This window comes from Microcaecilia unicolor, chromosome 3, assembly GCF_901765095.1.
Source record: "Microcaecilia unicolor chromosome 3, aMicUni1.1, whole genome shotgun sequence".
NCBI classification, from domain to species: domain Eukaryota; kingdom Metazoa; phylum Chordata; class Amphibia; order Gymnophiona; family Siphonopidae; genus Microcaecilia; species Microcaecilia unicolor.
In genome coordinates, this window is record NC_044033.1 from 512,398,149 (window position 1) to 512,418,753 (window position 20,605).

A 20,605-nucleotide genomic window follows, 5' to 3' on the forward strand; every position below is an offset into this window, starting at 1 on the left:
TCCCATTGAGCCGCAATTAAGGTGTGCATGGCATCATGCACGTGGAAGGTTCTAGGCGGGCGCTTCGTCCCCAGCATAATGGCAGAGCCAACAGGGGCTGAGGGAGAGACGTCCTCCGGAGAGGAAATCTTCAAAGTGTCCATGGCCTGTAACAACAGGTTGGGCAAATCCTCTGGGCTAAAAAGCCGCGCTGCAGAGGGGTCATCCGCTCCATCCGAGCGGGGATCTATCTCCTCCAAGGAATCCGCAAAGGATCGTTGGGAGACCTCAGACACGCTGCCCTCATCTACATCGGAGGAGACAAAAGTCCTCCAAGGCCTGGAAATCAACCCGAGGGCGTTTACCTCTGGGAACCTCAACCTCTTTATCAGAAGAGGGAGCAGGGGCAGCGTTTTGCATGAGGAAAGCCTGATGCAGCAGCAAAACAAACTCGGGGGAGAAACCCCCCAGACTGTGCACTTCCGCAGCCTGGGCAACAGCCCTAGACGCACTCTCAACCGGCTCGCAATAGCGGGGGAGAGACATGCTGCGCATCCAAAATGGCGTCCGGCGCGAAACTCCGTGAAGGAGCCGCGCGGGAAGAACGGCGCTTAACTTTAGCCGCTTTTGTGCCGTCGCCCAAATTAAGGGCGTTCATGGCATTAATGTCTCCAACCTCAAGGGCGGCCCCGAAGAAGCCGTCCGAGCCGCGTGGCCGGCCAAGATGGCGGAGGCGAGGAGCGGGGGATGGGCGTTTATGGCGGGAAAAAACCGCCACGCCGGAGGAACGACCGGGACATTCATCGGTCACTAAACTATCACCCATCAAGGGCGAATCAGGTTGTAAAACCCCCGCATCCCCTCTAGAAGCGCTCCAGCGATCCGGGGAGCGACCCTTTGCGCCCTCGCCCTCCGACGCCATTGCCACGAGGAGAAGAATCGGGGAACCCCCTGCCCGCTATAAAAAGGTAAAATTACCTGCTTGCCGCTCCGAGCTGTAACGAACTGGTGTCCCAGTGAGTAGCTGCAATGAACGTTTAAAGAAACGTCGAATTAAACGCCTTTAAAGACGTTTAAAATTTTTTTTTTTTTTTTTTTTAAACGGAGCCAGCGGGAGGGGGGAGAAAAGGAGGGACCTGGCACCACCAGGTTTGCACTTGCTCAAAAGAGCCCTCAACCCCAGGCCTCAACAAAACCTAAGGATTAGGCTTGGAGGCCTAGCCAGAGCTGCTGCTGTGTGTGACCACCACCTGCTGAGATAGAGAACATACTGAGGAGTTTCCGGCAGCACATGACCACATATAGGGAGGCAAAAGTTTGCTCTCTATCTCCACCTGCTGGTAGATGGACACAACCCACCAGTCTATGGATTGATCAGCTTGATGATATGGAAAGCCAATTTTGGGCGCCTCCAACTGCAGTCTGTCGTGGGAACGGATAAAGTTGACGGGGGAGTGTCGGAGGCGTGGTGAAGGCGGGACTGGGGCGTGTTTATCGGCCGAGAAGAGATGGGCGCGCTCGGCCAATAATGGAAAAAATAAGGGCGCCAGAAGCGAGAATTTGGGTCACTTTTTTTGGACCCTTTTTTTTCACGAACAAGTCCCCAAAAAGTGCCCCAACTACCCAGATGACCGCCGGAGGGAATCGGGGATGACCTCCCCTGACTCCCCCAATGGTCACTAACCCCCTTCCCACCAAAAGAAAGGGACATCAAAAACTTTTTTTTCCAGCCTGTATGCCAGCCTCAAATGTCATACCCAGCTCCATCACAGCAGTATGCAGGTCCCTGGAGCAGTTGTTAGTGGGTGCAGTGCACTTCAGGCAGGTGGACTCAGGCCCATCCCCCCCCCCCCCTACCTGTTACAGTTGTGCTGCTAAGTGGGAGCTCTCCAAAGCGCCCCCAAAACCCACTGTACCCACATCTAGGTGCCCTCCTTCAGCCATAAGTGCTATGGTACTGGTGTAGAGTTGTGGGCAGTGGGGGTTTTTTTTTTTGGGGGGGGGGGGGATTTGGGGGGCTCAGCACCCAAGGTAAGGGAGTTATGGACTTGGGAGGTATTTTAACTTTTTTTTTTTGTTACAAGTGCCCCCTAGGGTGCCCGGTTGGTGTCCTGGCGTGTGAGGGGGCCAGTGCACTACAAATCCTGGCCCCTCCCACGACCAAATGCCTTGGATTTGTTCGTTTTTGAGCTGGGCGCCTTCAAGTTTCCATTATCGCTGAAAACTGATACCGCCCAGCTCAAATCCGCCCAAATGCGATGCATTTGCCCGGCACAAACCATATTATCGAAACAAAAGATGGACGCCCATCTTTTTCGACAATACGGTCTGTCCCGCCCCTTCGCGGACCCGTCCTCGGAGATAAACGCCCATGGAGATGGGCGTTCGATTATGCTCCTCAAAGTGACACAGACATGCCCCATGACATCAGTTACAGTGATGCTATACAGTAGCACTTCAGCATTTCCTTCTTTGATTTTTACTCCTCACCTCCGTGTTCCTCTGAGCTCTCGCCTACCGGATCCACTTAAAAAAAACAAAAACCTTTAGCTCTTTACAGAAGAGCAAGGGGATAAAAGGCTTTTGAGTGTGCAAAGCCTGCTGGATTTTCAAAGCAAAGTATGTGCATGCTTCCACTCTTGAGACATGCAGTTTTTCAGGATTAAGTTACATGCATAAATACAGTAATCATAGTCTGAAAAGTATGCAAGTGAAGATCCCTCCCCAACCCTCTCCCTAAGTAACGTAAGGAACTTATATGCATACAAAGCTGTTTTACCTAAGAAAATGCTATTGAAAAATATCATCCCTTTGATTAAAATTACAAGAAAATATTTGTTCCGCAGCTGAGAATTCTTATTTATCCAACCCCCCCCCCCCCCCAAAAAAAAAAAAAAAAAAAAGTGTTTCAAAGTCCAACTGTAAGTCTTCACATAAAAGTCTCCTGGCAGTTTTCAAAACAATTTACATGGGTAAATGGGCCATTAAAAAACTGCCCTCCCTTGATACAGCTGAAAATATGAATAATACCACATACACAAAAAAAAAAGTATAAAGGGGCTGTGGGTATTTTATACTCGTATTGAGTTTCAAAGTATGCACGTATGTTCCCTTTGAATAATAGTGTGAACACTGCCTTTAAAATGTATTCACAGACTTTGCACCAGACAAGACATCACAGAAAAAAAAGACGACAGGCTACAATACCTGGGAAAGCTAAGAGCAGCTGGTAAAGTCGTCAGGTAAGCAAAGATGCAAATGGAAGAATAGCCAATAAGGTAAAATCAGGGATCAGACATTCTTTAGATATGTAAGTGATAGGATGAAGCGCAGAAATGGAACTGTGAGGCTCAAAGGTGAAGAGGAACAATACATAGAACCTGATGTAATGGGGCAATCTGATAAACTGAAGAGTAGCAAATCACCAGGACCGGATGGTATACAACCCAGAGTAATGATAGAATTGAAAAATGAACTTGCAGAACTATTGTTAGTAATATGTAATTTATCTTTAAAATTAAGCATGGTATCCAAAGATTGGAGGGTTCCCAATGTAATGCCGATTTTTAAGAAGAGTTCCAGAGGTGATCCGGGAACTTACAGACCGCTGAGCCTGACGTCAGTGCCGAGCAAACTAGTAGAGACTATTATAAAGAACAAAATTACAGAGCACATACATAAGCACAGATTGAGACAAAGCCAACATGAATTTAAGTGAAGAGAATCTTGCCTCACCAATCTATTACATTTCTTTGAAGGGGTGAACAAACAAGTGGATAAAGGTGAGCCAGTCAATATTGTGTACCTGGGTTTTCAAAAGGCATTTGACAAAGTACCTCATGAAAGACTCCAGAGGAAATTGGAAAGTCACAGGATAGGAGGTAGTGTTCTTTTGTGGACTAAAAACTGGTTAACGGATAGAAAACAGAGAGTTGGGTTAAATGGTCAGTATTCTCAATGTAGAAGGGTAGATAGTGGGGTTCCACAGGGGTCTGTGTTGGGACTGCTGCTTTTTAACATATTTATAAATGATTTAGAGACGGGAATAAATAGTGAGGCAATTAAATTTGCCAACGACACAAAGTTATTCAAATCGCAAGAGGATTGTGAAAAACTGCAAGACGACCTTAAGAGGATGGGAGACTGAGCATCCAAATGGCAGATGATGTTTAATGTGAGCAAGTGCAAAGTGATGCATATGGGAAAGATGAACCCAAACTATACCTACATGATGCAAGGTACAGCGGTAGGAGGCAACAACCAGGAAAAAGATCTAGGAATCATTATTGACGATACTTTGAAATCCTTTGCTCAGTGTGTTGCGGCGGCAAAGAAAGCAAATAGAATATTAGGTATTATTAGGAAAGGAATGGAAAATAAAAATGAAGATGTTATAATGCCTGTGTATCGTTCCATGGTGCGACAGCACCTTGAATATTGTGTGCAATTCTGGTCACCACATCTCAAAAAACATATGGTGGAATTAGAAAAGGTACAGAGAAGGGCGAAGAAAATGATAACGGGGATGGGATGACTTTCCTATGAGGAAAGGCTGCATAAAAGCCGGCTGAGAGGAGATATGATAGAGGTATATTAAATAATGAGTGGGGTGGACTAGGGGGTACACAATGAAGCTACAAAGTAGTAAATTTAAAACGAATCAGAGAAAATATTTCTTCACGCAACATGCAATTACAGGAATTCATTGCCAGAGAATGTGGTAAAAGCAGTTAGCTTAGCGGACTTAAAAAAAAAAAGTTTGGATAGCTTCCTAAAAGAAAAGTCCATAAGCCATTATTAAAATTAACTTGGGAAAATCCACTCCTTATTTCTAGGATAAGCAGCATAAAATATATTGAACTGTTTTGGAATTTTGCAAGGTACTTGTGACCTGGATTGGCCAGTGTTAGAAACAGGATACTGGCTTGATGGACCGTCGGTCTGTCCCAGTATGTCAACACTTATATACTTATGTACAAATGGCAGATGAAATTTAATGTGGATAAATGCAAAGTGATGCATACTGGGAAGAATAAACGGAATCCAAATCATAGTTACCTGATGCTAGAGTCCACCTTGGGAGTCAGCACCCAAGAAAAAGATTTAGGTGTCATTGTAGGCAATACACCAAAATCTTCTGTCCAGTATGCTGCGACACACAAAAAAACAAACAGGATATTAGGAATTATTAGGAAAGGGATGGTAAATATGACTAGGAATACTATAATGCCTCTATCACTCCATGGTGTGACCTCACCTTCAGTACTGCGTTCAATTCTAGTCACCGTATCTCAAAAAAGATATAGCGGAATTAGAAAACGCTCAAAGAAGAGCGACCAAAATTGTAAAGGGAATAGAACTCCTCTCATATGAGGAAAGGCTAAAGAGGTTAGGATTCTTCAGCTTCAAAAAGAGACGGCTGAGGGGAGATATAGTTGAGGTACAAAATGCTGAGTGATGTAGAATGGGTAAAACGTAAATTGATTTTTTACTCTTTCAACAAGTATATAGACTAGGGGAAATTCAATGAAGTTGCATAGAAATATTTTCAACAAAAATAGTTGAAAGTATTTTTTCACGCAATGGATAGTTAAGCCCTGGAACTCTTTGCCGGAGGATGTGGTAACAACAGTTAACATATCTAAGGTTTAAAAAAAGGTTTGGACAAGCTCCTGGAGGAAAAGTTCATAGACTGCTATTGAGATAGACAAGGGGAAACCACTTCTTGCCCTGGGATTGGATGAATGGAATGTTGCTACTATTTGGGTTTCTTCCAGTTAGTTGTGACCTGGATTAGCCACTGTTGGAAACAGGATGGACCATTGGTATGACTCAGTATGGCTATTCTTATGTAACCATTTAACCGTTCTTCAGACCCCTACACTGGTTCTCCATCCACTTCCAAATACAGTTAAAGCTTCTCCTACTCTATTACAAGTGCCTCCAGTCTTCATTTCCTTATTATCTCTCCTTTATTTATTTATGACTACATTTATAATCCGCATTTTCCCAAATAGAGTTCTGGTTCAATGTGGCTTACAATACAGACAATTTAGTACATACATATTATAGTTATAAATCTTCTGACAACGGGAAAAATGTTGAGTAAATCTTCTATACACGGCCATATGAAACTTTACAAAAATTAGTTTGTGAATTATATTACAAGGTTGTATTGTGTAATAAACATCAAATTATAAGCAGTTATACAGGAAAAATCTTTGAAACAGCATCTCTCTATATAAAAAGGCACCAACGTTCTATGACGCCTCCAGCCGGAAGTGTGAAGGGGGCGAGATATCCGGTTTCCCTATGAGTGTCTGCCCCGCCCTCTCTGTAACACAGTCAGTGAAGGAAAACAGCAGAGCACGAAATCAAATCGCTGGCTCTGTAACAGTGAAGGACTCAGAGGGGGGAGGGGAGAGAGGGCAGAGGGCAGGGACACACACACTCCCACATGCACACAGAAGAAAACATTGCTAGCCCCAGTTTCATTTGCATCAGAAACGGGGCTTTTTTACTAGTTTTGCATAAAACGTGATCTATCCCTACACTCTTAACTACTTTCACTCACAGGGCAAGATGTGTTTTATCTGTACTCTTTTCTTCACTGCCAAATACCAACTAGCTTTTCACCTTGCTGCACCATTTACCTGGAATAGCTTCTCAGAGCTGGTGCATCATTAGGCTCCCTCCGACTCCTGCAATAAAACCACCTAAAGACCTATCCTTTTGAGACTGCTTTTAAAATTATAGGTCTTTGCTCCTTCTGATGTCAGCCTCATAAATTTTAACCATGTTTATGATAAAATATATGTTTACTGAAACTTCTTGTCTTTTTATTTTTATTTTTTTTTAAGTTTCAACATTTTTATTGAAAACAGTATACAAGTAGTGCAAATATCATATACAAAGAAAATAAACAATCTCAAGCTCAATGCAAGTCGAAAAACATAATCAGTCAACATATTTTTTAACTTTTTGTCCCAACCCCCCACCCTATTCTATCAAGACCCCCTCAAAATTCAACTATCAACATAACAATCACCCCTCATAGGTGTTTGTCTTTTTAAAAGAGCATAATCCTTATGGAATGACTCTCTCATATCTCCAGTTGTAGATTGTTGTGTATGTTAAACAGCTATACACACGGAGGGGCATTTTCGATATGACATCTAAATCTGACTTTGGATGCTTTGCTGAAAACGTCCAAAAATCAAGTAGTGAAAAATGAACATTTTCAAACCAGAAAAACATCTATCTTTTTTTCTTTGAAAATGACCATTTCCTAGATGTTGTTGTGCTTAGTATGTCTATTGTTTTAGACCATTAAAAAAGAAAAAAAAAATGTCCAAGTTAAAAACGCACAAAATCAAGCCACTGGGACGTAGAAGGAGCCAGGTTTTCTAAGCAGACTGGCCCCAGCAGAGCAGTGGGGCACCCTAGGGGGACACTGCAGTGGACTTCACATAAAAGGTCCCAGGTACACATCTCAACAATACCCCCTTATATTCATTTATTTGTTACATTTGTACCCCACATTTTCCCACCTATTTGCAGGCTCAATATGGCTTACATAGTACCGTAAAGGCGTTCGCCAATTCCGGTATGAACAAATACAGTAATGTTGTGGTAGAATAAGGTTTGTGTGTACAGACACATTAGGGAATCGTAGAGAGGAAGAGTTATTATACGTCCATTATAAGAAGAGTATTGTAGCTCCCTATAGATGAAATACTTCAAGACCTGTACATATCCATTTGGTCAACTCCTAATTCAGTTAGACTAAACGAAATTCAGATGATAAATATTGAGTGTAGGACGTTTTAGGACATGGCAAGCAACAATTGTCTCATGTTTCTTTGATAGTCAAATCTGCAATGAGGAGGAACAAAACATCTAAAGACCGTATGGCCTTATTCTCCAAACAAGGACCTTAAATCTATAGACTTAATGGGTAAAAGAATGTACCAAATTTCCATGCTCGCTGCTCACATTGCAGTGTATAATTATCATTATGTACAATATTTACATACTATTATGGATAACTTGAATCAGTTAGTGGAAGGATTATCAGAAGCTAACAAACCTTCTTTTCAGTTGATTTTAGCACATTTTGAAGATTGTTCTAAGCAGATATTGTATGGTGAGCCCTTCAAAACATACGAACAACCTACTGTACCCAACTATACACCACTACAATAACCCTTATGGACGCAGGTGTCACCTATATGTGGGTACAGTAGGTTTTTGGGGGGGGGGGGGGCTGACACTTTGCACCACAAGTCGTCCCCCTTCTCCTCCACCGCTAACTCTAAGCTTCGTCCCTTTTCCCTCACGGCACCTTATGCCTGGAATAGACTTCCTGAGCCTGTACGTCTAGCTCCATCTCTACCTGTCTTCAAATCTATGCTGAAAACCCACCTTTTCACTGCTGCTTTTGGCTCCTAGCCACTACTCATTTGCCTCCCCCCCACCTTGTTCCTTCTCACCCAGTACTTCCCTCGCCCTTAATTGCCTTTGTCTGTCTGTATTATTTTTAGATTGTAAGCTCTATTGAGCAGGGACTGTCTCTCTATGTCAGGTGTTCAGCGCTGCGTGCGTCTGGTAGCGCTATACAAATGTTAATAATAAGTGTAATAGTTAGAATGGATTATGGGCCTGGGTCACCACTAGGCTATTTCAAGAACCTGATTGATGCTTTAATAGGACTGGCCATAACATCTGAAGCTGTTAGAGGCTGGTATGCACTGTTTCATTTACATCTTTTCGGGGTGGGATTGGGGGTCAGTGACCACTGAAGGACTAAGGGGGTATCATTTAGAGCACATTTTTGTGGCTTATTCGTTAATAAAATAGGTCTAGACCAAAACATCCAACTTATAGCCCTGGATGTTTTTGCTTTGTTCTATTTTAGCAGAAAAATGTCCGTTAGGAATGGCCAGATCCCGCCCTTAACAGGCCCATGTCATGCCCCTTTTATGATTTGAACGCACATCTGACGGACTATGTAGAAAAATCGTCTAAAAATTGGTTTTGAAAATACCACTTTGGACGTTTTTGTGAGAAAAAAAAAAAGCAGATTTATGCCACTTTTTGGACGTTTTTCTCTTTTAAAGATGAGCCATATAGCAAGCATTATCTATATGCACCACACTTTGAATTAACACCAAAATTAGGGAGCACGCAAAGGAAAAAGAAAAATATATACACACATATTTAACTACACTAGTAAGCAGAGACTGGTCAGCTACCTCACCTTTTGTTACAGTTACGTAAAATTCTACTTTATTTTGTTTAAGGCTGCCTATGAAAATCCATATTGAGCTGAGCACATAGGTAAAGAAAGCTTCACCAGACTTTGTATAGTATTGCTTCTTCTGTTTAATCATGTGCTTTTGTCCCCCCCCCCCCTGCTCCCCCCCCCAATCCTGCCCAATTTGAAGCCACAAACACATTAAAGAGATAATCCATAGGTAATTCACAAATTCGGTACCCCAAATGACTTTGAAGCTATAATTAATTAACTACTCCTTTTGTTGGGATCAGTGTGTTGAACCGTTTATTTAGGTCAAACAAAGACAAGGTCTTTGAATGGTCAGGCCTGAGGGTACAATGGCAGCAGACATTAATCAGTTTGTAGCAGGGTCCAACCCAATTGCTCCTTTTTTAAAGAGCCACCCTCTCATAAACAAGAGGGAGAGTAGGATTTTGAACTCGGACAGCCATGGAAGTCAGATATCCCCACCCCTTCCCATAGCACATATAGAAAAGTAATGCATTTGGAGAAATATTTGAACAGCAAGACCCATTAAATGGGATTGAAAGGCAAAAGGAAAGCTTTTAGTGCACCAAGTTAAAAAAAAAATAAAAGTGAAGAGACTCTACATCTATTTTTAAGAAATAATATATAAAGAAAATGTATACATAAAAATACGGAGGGCCCAATATTTAAAACATGTTATACATTTGCTGGCAGGTGTCAAACACATAATTCACTTATATTTCAGCCCTTATCTGTATAAAACTGGGCCATTTAACTGCCAAATTTTATCCAGAAACTAAGAGGCCAGGGTTTAAGGTGGTGGAGGGGGCAGGGACACAGCCAATAACTATCCATTTAGCAGTAACATAGTGAGTGACGGTAGATAAAGACCTGAACGTTCCATCCAGTCTGCCCAACAGTCACATTCATTATCAATTCATGATTAAATAAACAATGTATATCTACTATAATAAAACTCACCCTCAACGTTCTGAAGAGACTGACGTCACTGCAGGCACTCAGACACCGGTTCATAAGTTCATGGTGGTGAAGCCACAACACTGACCATGTCTCCGTGCCCCGCCCTCGCGTCACACGTGATGTCGTCAAGGGCGGAACAATTACAAAAAAACGAAAAAGAACAAACGTACTCCTCCCCTTCCAACAAATCACTGCAGACTGCCAAACAAAGAAAACCGGCCGAGGACGTGCCCAAACGAAGCCATCTCTCTCTGCTCATGTCTCCTAGCCCCGCCCTCACGTCTAATGTTATGACGCCGAGGGTGGAGACATGGCCAGAGAGAGATGGCTTCAACCGACGAACCCTACAGTGACCACAAAGGCCCAGCTAACCTCCAACCACCCCTCCACAAATGGCCCCGCCACAATCGCCGTCGTCATCGCCATCAACGCCGCTCCCACCCTCCACTCAGCCCTCTCCGTCTGCCACCGGAACGCCGGACAAAGTGGTGAGTTAAAGGGGAGTGGGAGAGGAGAGGGAGGACGGCAGGAAAGGAGGGCGTGGGACTCGGGAGACAGGGAGACAGCAACGGAGGGAGGGGGGAGCCCTTGCTAGTGCCTGTTTCATTTCACGCAGAAACGGGCCTTTTTTACTAGTAATATTATATACTTTATCACAAGTCTTTCTGGCACTGCAGTTAACATTCAGCTACTAAACAGAAAAGTTATCTGTTTAATGTAGGCCTTCCGAATAGCAGACCTACAATTTGGGGGCAGTTGTGAAAAATTACAAGAGGAGCTTACAAGATTGGGAGAATGGGTATCCAAATGGCAGATGATAATTAATGTGAGCAAGTGCAAAGTGATGCATGTGGGAAAGAGGAACCCGAACTATAGCTACGTGATGCAGGGTTCCACATTAGGAGTCATCGACCAGGAAAGGGATCTAGGTGTCATCACTGATGATACGTTGAAACCCTCTGCTCTGTGTGTGCTGGCGGCTAAAAAAGCAAATAGAATATTAGGTATTATTAGAAAAGGAATGGATGTTATAATGCCTTTGTATTGCTCCATGGTGCGACCACACCTCCAATACTATGTGCAATTCTGGTCATCGCATCTTAAAAAAGATATAGCGGAATTAGAAAAGGTACAGAGAAGGGTGATGAAAATGATAAAGAGGATGAAACTACTTCTCTATGAGGAAAGGCTGAAATGGCTAGGGCTCTTCAGCTTGGAGAAAAGACAGCTATGGGGAGATATGATAGAGGTGTATAAAATAATGAGTGGAGTGGAATGGAATCGATTGTTTACTCTTTCCAAAAATACTAGGACTAGGGGGCACGCAATAAGGCTACAAAGTAGTAAATTTAAAACAAATTGAAGAAAATATTTCTTCACTCAACGTGTAATTAAACTCTGGAATTCATTGCCAGAGAATGTAGTAAAAGCAGTTAGCTTAGCGGGGTTTAAAAAAGATTTGGATAGCTTCCTAAAAGAAAAGTATCACCAAAATTCGTCCTTTCCTTTCTGAGCACACTACCAGAACCCTTATCCACACTCATCACCTCTCGCTTAAACTATTGCAACTCCCTTCTCACAGGTCTCCAACTAAGCCATCTCTCTCCCCTTCAATCTGTTCAAAATTCAGCAAAACAACTTATATTCCGCCAGTGTCGCTATGCTCATATTAGCCCTCTCCTCAAATCACTTCAATGGCTCCCTATTTCCGCATACAGTTCAAACTCCGCTTATTGACTTACAAGTGCATTCACTCTGCAGCTCTTCAGTACCTCTCCACTCTCATCTCTCCCTACACTCCTCCCCGAGAACTCTGTTCACTGGGTAAATCTCTCTTATCGGCACCCTTCTCCTCCACTGCTAACTCCAGACTCCGTTCCTTTTATCTTGCTGCACCATATGCCTGGAATAGACTTCCTGAGCCTGTACGTCAAAGCTCCATCTCTAGCTGTCTTCAAATCTAGGCTAAAAGCCTACCTTTTTGATGTCGCTTTTAACTCCTAACCCTTACTCACTTGTTCAGCACCCACTTTTATCATTCCCACCTTTGTAACTCCCTTATCCCTTATTTGTTCTGTTTGTCTGCCCTAGTTAGATTGTAAGCTCTTTCGAGCAGGGACTCTCTCTTTATGTCCAGTGTATAGCACTGCGTACGTCTAGTAGCGCTATAGAAATGATAAGTAGTAGTAAAAGTCAAGAAAAGTCCATAAGCCATTATTAAGATGAACTTAGGGAAAATCCACTGCTTATTTATAGGATAAGCAGCACAAAATGTATTGTACTGTTTTGGGACAGTTAATGCATGTAAGTATTCTATATTCGATGTGTGCATTTGGCATGTAAATATAGATATTAATATGGTCTTTAGGGTTCCACTCAACAAATCTGATATTAGTACTATAAATAGTGGTCATATATTTATACCAGTCCGTAACTTCAAAACTTATCTTTACTTGCCTTTTCTGCCATGTGTGGGAAAGTGCGGGGTACAAATGTAATAAATAAATAAATAACACAAGCAAGTTTTAAAAAATGTTTTAGAAGTTATTTTTAAAATGTAAGTATAGATGTCAAGTTATAGAATGAAGGGGCAAATGGATACTTGCCACAGCAGTCACCATCTGTACATATATCTTGCAGTGCACTTAAAATGTACAGCACCACTGAACGTAAGAAAGGGTTAAAATCAGACCCATAACTTTTCAATCAGAATACATTTACGAAGAAATAAAATCTGTATACAAATTTAAAGCTAACTAATCCACAATTAACACTAACAGCCGAGGTCTCTCTCTCTCTCTCTTTTGAAAACAGTGTCCCTTATTATGGCAGCCCACTTTTAAAGCCACGTTGCTGCATTAGCTTTTTTTTCTGGGGGGGGGGGGGGGGGGGAGAGAAGGATGTGTGTAATAACTATACCTACATTTTTCCCCACTGGTAATGGTGGTAGTGGTGGTGGAGCGGGAGTGTTTCACCCCATTCGCTGTACACAGATGCTTTTCCTGCGTTAACCCTCTCATACTAAAAAAAAATGCCTTCAAAGCTTTACAACGGAGTCAATCAGTCCTGCCGAAATCAAACAGGGTACCTTTTTTTTTTTTTCTGTAGTTGTTTTTTGGCTACTTTGGTTCAGTAGCCTTTGCTATGCACAAACAGAAAACGATAGCTTTTCAGTTGGGATTTCATTTTCAGATAATGAAGACATTTTACAATAAAATTAAAAAGTAAACATGTAACTTAAAAAGTAGACTGAGAAGAGGAAGGTTAGTGGCTGTAATCTTTTTCTAAAGGGATCCTTGTGGCAGACATATTGCTACAGGCTTTCTTTGGTCAGGAAACACATGGCTCTGACACTCCACAACAAGGGCCTGGATCAGCAGCTGTGGTGTTCCCAGGACGGACAATGCTGTTACTGCCAGGACACTGGCTGCATCTGACCGGCATAACTGGCGCTGCTCACACAGATGAATAGATTCACAGACCCGACATATTAATTCTTTTACATCATCTACAGCCCTGAATAAACAGGAGAAAGAAACGGAGGAAACCCCCCCTCCCCCCCACACACACACTTATGTGTTTACTAGTAAGATCCCCTATGGTGCAACCTGGTGAGGAGGAGAGGGAGAGAATGGACATCAATACTAAAGCAAAACATGGGTGTTTACTTGTGGTTCAAAGTGGAACCACAGCACTACAAACAGCTCGGTGAATCAGTGATAACCTCACAAACATGTACACACTACACCTGGAGAAGTATACCTCACCCCCACCCCCCACCTAAATTGATCTCTATGCAGATATACTTAGAGTAAGGATATACTCCCAAAACTGAAGAAGGGATGCTGATTAAAACATTCACATATTTGCAACCTCTAATAAAATTAGTATCATCCACGAAAAAGAATCTCAAGAATGAAGTCATGAGAAATTTGCCTGTGAGGAGGAAATGCTTCTTTGCAAAGAGCAGGGGCATAGCCATGGGGGGGGGGGGGGTCACAGGGGTCTGGGCCCCCGTGAATTTTGTCCTGGCCCCTGTTTTGGCTGGCAGGGGTTGGGGACCTCCGCCAGCAAAAGTATTTGTTTGTGAGGGGAAGCGAGGCGGTGAGCGAGGAGGCGAGACGGTGGGGGGGGGGGGGGGGGGGGGGGCAGCAGGGCGGCACTCAAAATGTGCCCCCAACCTCGGGCGCTGGCCCCCTCCCACCGTGAGGTCTGGCTACGCCCCTGGCAAAGAGCAGTGACGGTCTGAACAGTCTACAATATAGGTAGCAACCAAAACTACGGCAAATTTCAAGCATACTTTGGACAAATAGAGGGGGCAGAAGAAAAGGCAAACAGAAGAGGTGACTGAAGATCTAACTTGTTGGACCAAAAGATCTTTATCAGCCAACTACTATGACTGCAGCGCCATCCTGTGGCAAAGAGAAGGTAAGAAAGATCAGAAGGGTGAGAGAGCAGGAGAAGCAACCCCTTCCTGAGCTGAAGCATGAATGGTGAGGAAAAGACCTGGAGGCTGGGAGTTTGGAGGAGAGGACTTGGGATTCCCAGTGCTGAGGAGAACAGCATCAAATCAATACAGCTACACACAGTTTTGAGGGGCATAAGGGAGAACATTAAAAGACAGTACCTTGGTTTCTTCTATTCTCATTGAGTCCAGCAAATAGTGGAGAAGCTCCTGACTGTCCTGCTGCTGGAAGGCCTTAAATCGAGGGGCTCTGTCAAACACAACAAGAGATCCAAGCCTGTAGCACATTTCAAAAGTCTTCCGGTATAAGCTATGCACAAAGAATTTTCAGAGCTTAACGCCAGCTCTGCAATATCCTCAAAGCAGTGAAGTCTACCAGCAATTAAGCACCTTTCCCCTCTCCCCAATGTAGTCAATCCCAGGCTCAAGTCAACAGCATAGAACTTAAAGAAAAAACTATTATTTGTATAGGCTTTACAGAGACATTGTTATAACAGTCCCCACTTTTTGAAGCTTAACAACTTAAGACAGATAAACACAGACAAGACCCATAAGGCCTTTAGATTAAAACAGAGAGTCAACTGCAACGGGTGAGGCGTTATGAGAGACCATCTAAGATACTAGCCTGTGGGCAAGGAAAGGAGGCCATGTACAAGATGAAACAGGTTTCAAATTTTAAACCACATCAAAAAAGGTCCACTTTCAGACTGCCAGTGTTCAAATCCCACCAATATGTCTTATGATCCTTGAGCAAGTTATTTAACCCTCCGTTGCCTCAAGTAGAAAATTAGATCATAAGCCTTCTGGGGACAGGGAAACACTTCCACTACCTGAATGTAACTCACCTGAGCTACTACTTAAAAAGACACGCACTAAATATTGAACCCTTAATGGCTGCTTTCAAAAAATATAACTATATATTTTTTCCTCACCTCACTTTCAAATGGAATTTACAAGATTTGCTCAGAAAACTGATACCAAACAAGTTTCGGGTGTTAACTTTTTAATGGACTAACACGGACACATGCACTCTGTGTGATACATATGGAATCTAGCTTGATCTTTAGTTAAGTGATCAGAAACATAAGTAGCAGCCTAACACACAACCTAATAGTGATGCAGCTTAGACAGTGATGATTACACACGTGCTTGATACTATGCTGAACACTGTTGAGAAAGCATTCAAGGGTGTTAAGTGATACAAGCCACTCTCTCTCTCTCCTAGGCTTATTATTTCTGCCAGAGAAACAGAATAGCTATATAAAAACCTCTAGGATCATCCAAGTCTGCACAATACCAGAGAACGAAACTGATATCCATCCAGCCTTAACAAAGCTATGTATCCTCTACATAGCTTTGGGAGTGGAGGAGTAGCCTAATGGTTAGTGCAGTGGACTTTGATCCTGGGGAACTGAGTTCGATTCCCACTGCAGCTCCTTGTGACTCTGGGAAAGGCACTTAACCCTCCATTGCCCCTGGTACAAAAATTACCTGAACATATGCAAACCGCTTTGAATGTAGTTGCAAAAACCTCAGAAAAGCAGTATATCAAGTCCCATTTCCCCTTCCCTTCCCCTCTATGCATACACTACATTTTCCTGAATTCTATTATCTCTACCCCATGATCCTCCACCCACATACATGCTTCCCTCACCCCCTTTCTGTGAAAAATCTGTATTAGTCCTGAGTTTAACTTTCCCCAGACATCCCGTCTTCTAAAATGTTCTGAAAGCTTAAGTGCAATGAAAAGCAAAGATACTTACCTCTAGCAGGTGTTCTCTGCAAACAGCATATATTCTCACATGTGGATGACATCATCTATAAAGGCCGGTACAGAGGACCAGCAGTATAGTACAAAAGCTAAGAAGATAACTCCAAGGGGGGGAGGGAGGCATGTGAGAATATTATGCCTGCTTGTCCTTGGAGAAAATAAAGATACTTACCTGTAGCAGGTGTTCGACAAGGACAGAACACCTGCTACAGGTAAGCATCTTTACTTTCTCCAAGGACAAGCAGGCATCTCACATGCAGGACTCGCTAGCTGCCAGGCTCACAATTTTTATATTAATAAATATGGACGTCCTTGTGTATAACAATTTACAATATCATATAACAACATACTTTATTAGAAAATGTGATAATTATAATTATGCAGAGACTTACATATGAAACTGGACACATATATTTAATTATAAAGCCCCCAACAATAACCTCATCCGCTAACACTTCGAAGTCCACTCTCTATTAAAGACACAATCACTCACAGGTAAAATATTGCCACTTATCTGCTGAAGAAAATGTTCAACTTATAAGGGAAAAAGTCTTCACTCAAGCACTGCATTCAACATCAGTGCAATTAAAGAGAACTCAATTCACAATACTGCTCCTGATGATATGTCCAGCCAGTAATTTCTCCAACCAGCATCCCGATCAAGCCAGTGTTTAAAATCATTATTTCAAATGTGCTCTGAACATGCACTCGCTGGCAATCATCCTCACAGATCTGAGTTCTGCTGCTCGCTTCCTCAGGAGGAATAATCACAAACTTGGAGAGCCATTTTCTCCAAGACCTGAACTTGTTAGTAAATGCCACAAAATGCTAACTCCCTATTTGTCCTGTTCATCTGTCTTGAACAGATTCTAAGCTCTGTTGAGCAGGGGCCGTCTCTTGTGTCTTTGTGTATAGTGCTGCATACGTCTAGTAGTGCTACAGAAACAGAGACATGATTTTATTTATTTGACATTTATATCCCACAGTATTCCCACCCAAGGGCAGGCTCAATGTGGCGTACAATAGTTAATATGCAAACAATAGTACAAAACACAAGGTCAGAAGAGGGAGAAAGAAATAACTGGAGGACAGGAAGAGAGGGGAGGTGATAAATTATCACAGAGAGAGCTGTGGGTTAAAAGGGCGTGGCACCAGAAGGGTCCACGGCATATGCTCTGCCAAAAAGGAAGGTCTTGAGTTGCTTCTTAAAGGTCGGGTGATCAGGAGTGAATTTAACCTCTCGAGGCAGCCCGTTCCACAATTGAGTGCTGAGATAAGGGAAAGAGGAACCATAGATGGTCTTATGATGGTAGATAAAGGCTAAATGATCCATCCAGTCTGTCCATCCACTATCTCCTCCTCTCCCTAAGAGATCCCATGTGCTTGTACCGCCATCGGGAGGCATATTCACCACCCCTTCTGTAAAAAAGTATTTCCTTATACTACTCCTGAGCATAAAACTTTTTAACTTCATCCCATGCCCTCTAATTCCAGAGTTTTCTTGCAAATTGAAATAGGCTTGCCTTCTTTGCATCAATGCCACAGTACCCCTCCAAATGTATGACTTTGTGGCTCTGGAAAAGAGGGCAAAGCAGAAAGATGCATAAATAGTGTTCTCGTCGATCCTCCACGTTGAGGGTAAAGGCCAAGGCAGAGCAGCTCGCATCCTGGAGATGAATATGTGGCTGTGCAGATGGTGTCCTCAAGAGCATTTTGGCTTCCTGGACCATGGGATGCTTTTCCAAGGGTTGCTGAGCAGAGATGGTGTCTATTTATCAAAGAAAGGAAGAAGTGTCTTCAGCAGCAGACTGGCTAACCTACTTAAGAGGGCTTTAAACTAGAATCGTTGGGGCAGGGTGATCAAGGACCCCAGGTAAGTGAAGCATTAAAACCCTCTACACAAATGGGGAAAAAGGGACAACGTCTGGAAAGCAGTTATGTACTAATGCCCAAAGTATGGGTGTGGTTTAATATTAAGACAGGTGTGGAGAGCGTTCATTCAAAAGTGAAGGTTCTAGACTTCAAAAAAAATCTTTGTTCAGATGGGGGATTATCTCAAGGAACTGTTGTCTGGATGAGACCAACTGGAAGAAGTTAGAAAGCAGTGGGCAAAACTAACGAGTTATTGTAAGAGCAACAAACTTATTTGTAAGGAAAGTAATTAAAAGAAAATGTTGGCCACCTTGGTTTTCAAAAGTAGTACTGTAGCTGAAAAAGTAAGGAAAGAGGTTAAACTACAAAAGATTTCAGAAAGAGGAAGGCAGGTGACAATATCTGGAAAAGCTAAGAGAAGCTAGTAGAGTAGTCAGGAAAGCAAAGATGCAAATGTGAGGGGACAAGACATTTTTTTAGATATGTTAGTAATAGGAGGAAGCGCAAAAGTAGCACTATGAGACTCAAAAGGGGAAGGGGAAGGAATATGTGGAAGATGATAATGATAAGGTAGAACTGCTTAACAAATATTTCTGTTCTGTGTTCACAGCTGAAGGGCCAGGAACAGGACCGCAGAAGACAAACACAAATAGGAATGGAGAGGAGGTAGTACCTGAAGGATTTTCAGAGGGCTGTGTTAGTGAAGAGCTTGCTAAACTAAAGGTGGACAAAGCGAAAGGGCTGGATGGCATACCTCCAAGGGTACTGAAGGAACTTAGGGAAGTTCTAGCAGCTCCACTGGCTGACCTTTTCAATGCGTCTCTAGAGTCGGGAGTGGTCCAGGAGGACTGGAGTGGAGCAGATGTGGTCCCTCTTCACAAAAGCAGAAATAAGGAAGAGGCTGGGAACTACAGGCCAGCAAGTGTGACTTCTGTGGTAAGCAAATGAATGGAAAGGATTTTAAAATAAAGAATAGCAAAGCTTTTGGAATCAAATGGATTACAGGACCCAAGATTAATTTCTTTGACTGGGTGACCAGAGAGTTGGCTAGAGGGAGAGCTCTAGATCTGATGTATTTAGATTTTAGCAAAACTTTTGACACAATTCTGCATAGAAGACTAATAAATAGTGCCCTCAGTATGGGCCCTGAAATGACCGACTGGGTTAGGAACTGATCGAGTGGAAAGCGACAGAACGTTATAGTAAATGGAGCTCCTTCTGAGGAAAAGGACGTTACCAGTGGTGTGCCGCAAGGCTCAGTTCTTGGGCCGGTTCTTTTTGACATTTTTGTAAGTGATATTGCTGAAGGACTGTCTAGTAAGGTTTGCCTCTTTGCAGACGATACCAAAATCTGCAATAGGGTAGACACCCCTGACAGTGTGGATAACATGAGGAAGCTAGAGGAATGGTAAGGAATTTGGCAGTTAAGATTTAATGCTAAAAAACGCAGGGTCATCCATTTGGGATGCATAAACCCGAGGGAACAGTACAGTTTAGGGGTGAGGAACTTTTGTACACAAACGGTAAGATGGGATTTGATATACAGTGCAATCCGCTTAAGTGCAAGGGTCTGGGACCAAAGAAATACATGCAGTTAACCGGAGCGTGCACTTAACTGTTGTGACCCAAAGAAGCTTGACATCTGATCAGCATAACTTTAACTGTCATTTTATTATTGATCCCGTTATAATTAATGCTTTATCTCATTTGTTACATATATCCTTCTGTAATTATTAATTGTATCTTTACTCTGCTATGGCAATAACCAGGGCGGAATATTGTAAGCCACATTGAGCCTGCAAATAGGTGGGAAAATGTGGGATACAAATTCAACAAATAATAATAATAATATGTACAGTACTGTTTATTATACGTACAGTATACAGTCTCCATTAACTGACGTTAGGCTTGCTTGAAGTAATCAGTCATAGTCCTCTGTACACTATTGTGTCTGTGAGTTCCATAGACTACGTCTGCCAGACGGTAAAAACTGCCATAGCACTGACATCCAGTGGCCTCCAGATAGGCCTGCACGGTGTTGAGACTCTCCAGCGCTCTTGCAAAAGTGACAGGAGGTTGTTGAATTTCGTCAGCATGTGCCTCGCTGCTCATTTCATCTATTTCATCATCAGCTGTTGCCTGCGTGTAGGCGCATATCTTGACATCAGTGCTGTCATCAGATGTTTGTAGATCGTAAAAAATGTTTTTGTACTTTTTTTGGGATCTTGCCAGGTATTTGTGAGCTGGATTGGCCACTGTTGGAAACAGGATG

The 20,605-nt window shown here is 42.8% G+C and overlaps 1 protein-coding gene across 8 annotated transcripts in view; it reads right to left on the minus strand.

Moving 5' to 3' along the window:
* Positions 1 to 20,605, minus strand: part of USP45 (ubiquitin specific peptidase 45) — a 203,963-nt gene that overhangs the window by 64,605 nt on the left and 118,753 nt on the right. For 7 of the 8 annotated variants that reach the window (XM_030199155.1, XM_030199154.1, XM_030199151.1 and 4 more), the window contains exon 9: positions 14,853 to 14,940. The exons of the other annotated variant lie outside the window; for it this stretch is intronic. In XM_030199155.1, coding sequence (XP_030055015.1) covers positions 14,853 to 14,940 — 88 coding nt within the window. The remainder of the gene's footprint in view (positions 1 to 14,852; positions 14,941 to 20,605) is intronic. 8 annotated transcript variants of the gene reach the window in all.